At 40.1% G+C, this 9,153-nt stretch overlaps 1 protein-coding gene across 1 annotated transcript; it reads left to right on the forward strand.

Annotated features, from left to right (window-relative positions):
* Positions 1–5,223: 5,223 nt before the first annotated feature.
* Positions 5,224–7,419, forward strand: LOC106613196 (olfactory receptor 52B2). The gene has a single exon (XM_014215223.2). It carries the CDS (start codon positions 5,251–5,253, stop codon positions 6,187–6,189), a length of 939 nt encoding a protein of 312 aa, XP_014070698.1. The 5' UTR covers positions 5,224–5,250; the 3' UTR covers positions 6,190–7,419.
* The last annotated feature ends 1,734 nt before the right edge of the window (positions 7,420–9,153 follow it).

Raw genomic sequence — 9,153 nt, forward strand, 5'->3', positions numbered from 1 at the left:
GGGAGACAAGTCAGGATCGAGGGAAAGATGAACGGATTAAAGTGAAGAGAGATCTTTGATGAAAACTTGCTCCTGAGCGCTCAGGACTTCAGACGGGGGAGAAGGTTCACCTTCCAACGGGAACATCAACCCTAAGCACATAGCCAAGACAATGCAGGAGTGGCTTCGGGACAAGTCTCTGAATGTCCTTGAGTGGCCCAGTCAGAGCACGGACTTGAACCCAATCGAACATCTCTGGAGAGACCTGAAAATAGCTGTGCAGTGAGGATGATCTCGGGGTCCAATGGTGTAGTAGCGGGGCTGTACAGACGTGAGAGTGCGCCAGACTTCACATTCTTGGTGGTGGGAGATAGTGAAATGGAAAAGAGTGAATAACAGGGCCCATCTCACCTGCCTGGAGTTGAGGCACTTGGCGGTGCGGAGATATTCCAGGTTCTTATGGTCCGTCCACACCAAGAATGGATGTTCTGCCCCATCTAACCAGTGCGTCCACTCCTCAAACGCCATCTTAACCTGTTAGGGCTAGGGGGCAGCATTTGCACGTCTGGATAAAAAAAATGTACCCGATTTAATCTGGTTACTAATCCTACCCAGTAACTAGAATATGCATATACTTATTATATATGGATAGAAAACACTCTAAAGTTTCTAAAACTGTTTGAATGGTGTCTGTGAGTATAACAGAACTCATTTGGCAGGCAAAACCCTGAGACATTTTCTGACAGGAAGTGGATACCTGATGTGTTGTATTGACTTTAAACCTATCCCATTGAAAAACACAGGGGCTGAGGAATATTTTGGCACTTCCTATTGCTTCCACTAGATGTCACCAGCCTTTACAAAGTGTTTTGAGTCTTCTGGAGGGAGATCTGACCGAACAAGAGCCATGGAACGATGATGTCCCATTAGACACCTGGCGCGCGAGTTCATGTTGGGTACCCTCGTTCCAATACGTTATAAAAGAGTATGCATTCGTCCACCTTGAATATTATTCATGTTCTGGTTAAAAAGGCCCTAATGATTTATGCTATACAACGTTTGACATGTTTGAACGAACGGAAATATATTTTTTCCCCTCGTTCATGACGAGAAGTCCGGCTGGCTTAGATCATGTGCTAACAAGACGGAGATTTTTGGACATAAATGATGAGCTTTTTTGAACAAAACTACATTCGTTATGGACCTGTGATACCTGGAAGTGACATCTGATGAAGAGAATCAAAGGTAATGGATTATTTACATAGTATTTTCGATTTTAGATCTCCCCAACATGACGTCTAGTCTGTATCGCAACGCGTATTTTTCTGGGCGCAGTGCTCAGATTATTGCAAAGTGTGATTTCCCAGTAAGGTTATTTTTAAATCTGGCAAGTTGATTGCGTTCAAGAGATGTAAATCTATAATTCTTTAAATGACAATATAATATTTTACCAATGTTTTCTAATTTTAATTATTTAATTTGTGACGCTGACTTGACTGCCGGTTATTGGAGGGAAACGATTTCCTCAACATCAATGCCATAGTAAAACGCTGTTTTTGGATATAAATATGAACTTGATAGAACTAAAAATGCATGCATTGTCTAACATAATGTCCTAGGAGTGTCATCTGATGGAGATTGTAAAAGGTTAGTGCATCATTTTAGCTGGTTTTATGGTTTTGGTGACCCTGTCTTTGACTTGACAAAACATTACACACAACTCTTGTAAATGTACTGTCCTAACATACTCTAAATTTATGCTTTCGCCGTAAAACCTTTTTGAAATCGTAAAACGTGGTTAGATTAAGGAGATGTTTATCTTTCAAATGGTGTAAAATAGTTGTATTTTTGAAAAATTTGAATTTTGACATTTATTTGGATTCAAATTTGCCGCTCTTGAAATGCACCTACTGTTGATGGAGTGCACCACGGGTGGCACGCTAGCGTCCCACCTAGCCCATAGAGGTTAACTGCAAGTAATTCTCAATTTCCCACGTCATAGTCCTCTCAGCGGGGTTAAGACGATGGGAAAGGAAGACACAGGGATGCAGCTTCTGGTCCTGGGCAGAACGCTGGACAGTACAGCTCCCACTCCAACATCTGAGGCATTGACCTCCACCACGAACTGACGGGACGTGTCCGGATGAATTAAGATGGGAGCTGTAGTGAATTGCTGCTTGAGGTCTGAGAACACCTGGTCAGCTGCTGTAGACCATATGAACGGAAACCTTGGGAGAGGTGAGTGCAGAGAGGGAGGAAGCAAGGGTGATGTAACCCCGGGTGAAACAACGGTAGAAATGAGCAAACCCCAGGAAACGTTGCAGCTGCAACCTGGATGTGGGTTGAGGCCAATCTACCACCGCTCTCACCTTGTCAGGGTCCATCTGAGTATTACCTGCAGCGATGACGTATCCTAGGAAGGAGATGGTGAAGCGATGGAACTCACATTTATCCACCTTCACGAAAGCTGGTTATCCAGGACACGCTGGAGGACCTGTTGGAGATGGAGGACATGCTCTTGAGCTGACCGGGAATAAATTAGGATGTTGACGAGGTAGTCAAACACACATCGGTTCAACATGTCACGGAGCGCAGCATTGGACAGGGCCTGGAACACTGCGGGAGCGTTGGTCAGTCCGAACGGAATCACCAGGTACTCGTAGTGCCCGCTAGCCGTGTTAAAGGCTTTCTTCCACTCGTCTCCTTCCCGTATCCAAACCAGATGGTACAGTAGGCGTTCCAAAGGTCCAACTTGGAGAAGATAACCGCCCCCTGGAGAGGCTCGAAAGCCGAGGAGATGAGTGGTAGCGGGTAACGGTTTTTAACCGTAATGTCATTAAGACCCCGGTAGTCGATACATGGAAGCAGGGTCTTGTCCTTCTTCTCCACAAATAAGAACCCTGTGCTGGCGGGGGAGGAAGATGGACACATAATCCCAGCAGCAAGATAATCCTCAATGCACCTTCCACCGCTTTGATCTCCGGACCCAACAGGGAATAAAGTCACCCCCAAGGCAGTGCGGTGCCCGGGAGAAGGTTGATAGCACAGTCGTAGGGCCGATGCGGAGGAAGAGATGTGGCGTGAATGAATACTTTGTCGTGTCTTTGGGGTACCATTAAACTGAAGACATGTTTATCAATTAACTCCCTGTAATTATTATCACGCGATTAAACTGATTAATCGTTTAATTGTAATTAACTAGGAGATTGGGGCACCAAGGAGAATATTCAGATTACAAAGTTATAATTTTCCTAATATAACTTTCCTATATTATAACATTATATATTATATTCTATTATAGTATAGGCCCGATTATCTTCTGGTTTAAATGGTGTATTTTACCTCGCGTCCAGTCTCATTCCAAACGTCGTAAATTGTTGTATCTGCACAAACCCAGTCTTTACTAAGAGTCATCCATACATCAATTGTCTTAAAATCATTTATTTACTAAACAAATTAATTCACATAAAATATACAAACAGTAATTATCATCACAAAGAATTGGTAGAGTAATGTGCCCTAGTGGGCTAAAACAGGCGTGGCTGGTGTCTTGTTGAACAATGGGTCATAAAGGGCAGCTGAGAAGGTACACAGAGTTCATTAATATTAACAATTGAACGCTCACTCATTCGGGAACAATTGCAATCAATATATATTTACGCTCAGTGTGTCGTCGGGATCCTTGTTGGAGCGTCGTTCGGTTGGAGAGTTTTCTCTCTCTCTCTCTCTCTCGGTTAGAATGGATCTTTCAAAGCGACATTCATTAATGTCGTTATAGAATGGATGTTTCGTTGGTCTTCGCGTTCAATGATATAATTTACTTAGCTGCAGACTAATAATTAATATCAAAGACTTGTTCTTATTCTGTCGGTATCGATAGTCTAAAAGTTAACCACGTGGTATAGGTAACTTTCAGTAGATGGATTGGATGGTCAAACCTATTGGCCAACTTCTCGCAATGGAGTGGAGGCCTGGTCTGGAGAAATGTAAAACAGGGTATAGTTTTATAGTGACCATAGGACAGGCTTGTCAAATGACGCCTGGTCCTGTCTGTGTCCCTGGGGGAGTGCCGATGACTGAGTTAAGCTTGGTACAGAAATATAATTATATCACATTAACATCAGTACATAGCATCTCAATGTATTACAAATAGCTTTATCCTTATTAATACATTCTATATAACCATGTGGTGCAAGGCTCATCTCTGAGGCTATTATATAAACCGTTTTATGGTAATATGGCTATATTGTCTCTTCTGAGTATCACAAAATTGTACCAAGCGGACCAGTTCGTAGCTGGATTCTTCACCAGTCTTCCATACCTTCTCCAGAACACAAATGTCGCTTGGCTCCCCAATTCTGTGAGTTGGAAGAATTTCCTGTGTCTCTCATTGGGCCATGTGGCCAGAGACTCTCCTGGAATTTTACCACTCCTTCACACAGGGACTGGGTGGGGGAAGGTAGGTTGGGGGATGGTGCAAAGGGGGGAGGGGGTCAACTGTCCTCCCTGTACTCAAAGAGGCCAACGTCATGACAACTTGAAAAAACATACTACTACAAAAATAAAAATGCTAAACATAAAATTATGTTCTGGATAGTTAAGCACTTTAATTTATTTTTCTGTTTCAATTACAGTATGTTGTTCCTCACAATGAGTCACACATGTTTTTCAAGACATGACCCCCTCGAGAGACTAACCCATTATTTGAAGATCAACTATTGGATATCTCAGAGGAAGGGCGAATGTTCCTCACGGTCTCTATAAATACCTTACCAAGTCATATGATAGAGTTAGTTTCTCTCAGAGATTCAGGTAATGATTTCTCTCAAGCGTGAGTTGTATACATTTTCTACTTTGATTTCCTCACTATATGATTTGTTTTTAAAATTGGGAGTCATGACTCACTACATTGAGTTTTATAAAGAAGGGGAGCCTGGTCACAAGCAAATCATTTTTATGCTGTGGAAAATCAACTGTAGGTAAAAGGTTGATTCCCCCCATAAACAAGCATTATTCATCCATGGTCATAATCTTGTTCCAGTATTCTGTTAACATAAATGTCAATGTAATGTAATAATGTCCATTTTTTATATAGTTCTAGTATTTAGAACTACTAACATGTATTGATTAATTGATTTATTAATGACTCAACTATTCGTCAGTTGTCATAATGTGACTATAATAATGTTTTCATTGTTAAAATGTATTGTAAACATAACAGTTGTTGTCGTACATCTACAGGCTTGAAGAGGAAAACCTGAATCCGTGAAAATGGATGACTTGTCAAATGTGTCTTCTGTTTTGACACTAGAAGGCTTCAATCTCCCCCCTGAAAGTGCCTTTTCCGCATTTGTTTTCGCCACACTGAGCTATATGGTCATTCTCTTCTGTAATCTGGTCCTGATTCTCACCATCATCCTCAATAGGAGTCTCCACCAGCCCATGTACCTTCTGCTGCTAAACCTACCCATCAACGACCTTATAGGCTCCACGGCACTCTTTACACAGGTCATCAAAGAGCTTTTGCTTGACACAGGGACCATTCAATACTCTGCTTGTGTCACACAAGCTTTCTTTATTCATATCTATGGAACGGGAGCAGTGTTAATTCTGACTGCTATGGCGTATGACAGATACATTGCCATATGTTCCCCTTTGAGGTACCACACAACTATGACCAATGCTCATCTCAGGAAAATCATCACACTGCTATGGGTGTGTGACTTGCTTTTGATTGGAGTGCTCTTTTTCCTGCTGCTTCGATTACCACGCTGCAGATCTCTGATGTCACACTCATACTGTGACAATCCCTCCCTGTTGAAACTGGTCTGTGCTAACATAGCCATCAATAACATCTATGGACTCTTTATTACTGCCCTCATGCAGGTCATAGTTGTTTGGACCATTCTCTACACTTACGTTCAGATACTTGTCACATGTTTTAGAAACAAAGGATCAGCTGACACTAAAAGCAAAGCTCTGCAGACTTGTGGTACACATTTAATTATTTTTCTCCTCTTAGAGAGTTTAGGGCTTCTCACTATTATTTCATACAGACTGAGCCAATTTCCCCCGCAGTTACGGAGACTCATAGGAGTTTCCACATTAATTTTCCCCCCAACTTTAAATCCAATCATATATGGTCTTAAAATAAAGGATATCAGAGTAAAAGCAATGCATTTCTTGCGGACAAAGATCTTTCCATCCTAGGCTATGTTTTCAATAGTAGACATGGATTTGAAGAGAACCACTACATCATTTATCCAAAACTATATGAATTGTTGACATTTGTCACAATCTACTCAGTGCGATTGTATTTAGGGTATTTTGCAGTTTTTTACAGTCTGGCAGCTTGATGTACCCATTGTTGTTGTCTTTATTTATAATAACTGTAAATGTATCACTTGTATTCCAAAACCAGTAAACCAATTAAACACCCAAGGGTATCAAGAAATCACTCACCTGATTTGAAATTACATAAGAGTCATTGTTGGGTGCCATTCATTTTAGGCCCTAGAATGCTAGTGTTAATCAGAGACTGATTTTGTTGGAACAAACTAAATAAACCCACGAATACACTTAAAAACGGTCTGGGTCCACCAACAACAGTCAACGTAAATAGAAGATTATATTTTGAATGAACTAGTAAGAAGATTTTAACCCTGTGCTTTTTGTGGATTGTCAAGGTTTCACAAGACAATGTAAATCATGCCTTCAATGGGAAGATCTTAACTGCCTACTCCTCGTGTACTCTCTCCTCTCTCCTCGTCTCCTTCTCAAAACCCATTGAATGAGAAAGTCAGAGGTCCCTCCCCTGTGACCTTCTCTTCCAATGGGTTTTGAGAAGGAGACAAGGAGAGAGGACGCGAGGAGTGTGAAATTAAGATCTTCCTAAAGACACCAAACTATAAGAGACATTTAAAGCCATTTGAAGGCCCCCCTATGACAGAGGTCATTCATCCTGTGATATCTTTGATCATGGTTATAATAGTCTGCATTTTAAAATGCATTAAATAATATCATGAAATTACGTAGCGCCTATCTTTACTAGTTAATGGGGATTCATGTATAAAGATGGATCAACACCTCAGATGGCGTGAGACATGGACTCATCTTGACTAAACTTTTATTGATCTGTGGAAATATGTCTAAAATTTATAAATTGATTTCCTATATACATCTTCAACATTGGTCTGATTTGGTAAAATAACGTTGAATTTAATAATGTCCAATTAATACAGTACTCTGGCAATCTTTCCCTGGATTCTCAAATGCTAACACAAAAACAAATGGTTATATATCGGCCTATGCATTCCATCTGTCATGTTATGTCTGGTCACATTAAAGACATGACATCATATTCAAATCAGTGTGTCTGCTGTGTAATGACCTAGTGTTTCAGTTGTAGACGATTACAATGTTGAACTGAATTAGTTCACAGCGCCCTCTAGTGTATTTGTTTTGCACAAAATATAGCCTAGAATCCACAGTGTTTCGCTGTTGTTTCAGGTCAATGATTCAGTCTGGAAATTCTCCAGTAGAGGCATTTGATCAGCGTCCTCTCAGAAACGACGGGCGGATTTAGCCCAAGTGGATAAATGTGGCTTCTGAAGTTGATTGTTATGTAACACCCTTCATCACAGCTCAGATTCAATTCAGTTCCAGGCTGAATCAAAGAAATGAAACAATACTAAAACAGGCTAGAAATACAATGTAAAGTGAAAATGTGTCAGGAAAAGAGTAGTGGAAAGTTTTGTTTACAAATTGAAATAATTTTTGAAAAAAATGTTTTTTATTTTATGATAAATTTGATGTTAATAGAAAAGTGGTATTCCAGCCGACAGTTTTCATAAATAAAACCAAAGTAAAAATGAAAATATGTGTAGTAAATTGAATTTGCTACTTAAAGGTTAAATATGTGTTTGTTTCTTTTTGTGGAAATTCAGGTAACTTATAACACAATCACCTTACATGAAACTGAAATTGACATCATATATATATATATATATATATATATATATATATATACACACACAGTATTTTACCCTTTATTTAGATGGCTGGAAACAGAGGGGGAGACAGGCAAGTGGGACAACAGTAGGAAGGGTGGACACATGGATTGAACCCTGGTCTCCGGGGGGAAGCAGTTTGTGACTGGTCGTGCATGTTGCAGCTAAACTACAGGCTCTGCACATCAATGCATTATATTACTGTCCACATTGTGCACATGCAGCTCAAGTCTGGAAATGGCCCGCTAACAAATAAACTCCCCAACGTAATTTTTTGCACATCGAAGCTTAACCTTAATTTGGCACTATACTCTAGCATTTTAGATTTTAGATCAAATGTTTTATATGACGATATTTTCATACATATCTGTTTTACCATTTAGAAATGAATGCACTTTTTGTATCTAGTCCCCCCATTTGAAGGTGTCATACATATTTGGACAAATTCACTTATTCACTCATTTGGTACCATATTCCTAGCATGAGTATAGAACCAAATTAAAACTTTTAGCTTTACAGTTCAAATAAATACGTATGGGAGTGTACACTGATGTCCTTATGGTTTCTAACATACATTGATGTCCTTATGGTTTCTAACATACATTGATGTCCCTATGCTTTCTACTATATATTGCTGTCCCTATGCTTTCTACTATATATTGCTGTCCCTATGCTTTCTACTATATATTGATGTCCCTATGGTTTCTAATATATATTGATGCCCCTATGCTTTCTAACGTACAGTCCTCTTGAGTATTATTTTCCTTGAGTTTATTTTGTGTCATGAACTGCGAGGCTGCTGGGTTTTTCACGCTCAACCGTTTCCCGTGTGTTTCAAGAAGGGCCCACCACTCAAAGGACATCCAGCCAACGGTGGGAGGCATTGGAGTCAACATGGGCCAGCATCCCTGTGGAACATTTTCGACACCTTGTAGAGTCCATGTCCCGATGAATTTATGATGTTCTGATGGCAAAAGGGAAGGGTGAAAATCAATATTAGGAAAGTTCTTAATGTTTTGTATACTCAGTGTATAACAAACAGAACAATGAAGAACGAACGTTGACTTTTACTGCTCTAACTGAGCCTTTTGACTTGGAGAAAAGCTGAAGTAATTTCACTGTCATCTCTTTAGTCTTAATACACAAGGACAACAATGATACCTGA

This window comes from Salmo salar, chromosome ssa09 (genome assembly GCF_905237065.1).
Source record: "Salmo salar chromosome ssa09, Ssal_v3.1, whole genome shotgun sequence".
Taxonomy (NCBI): domain Eukaryota; kingdom Metazoa; phylum Chordata; class Actinopteri; order Salmoniformes; family Salmonidae; genus Salmo; species Salmo salar.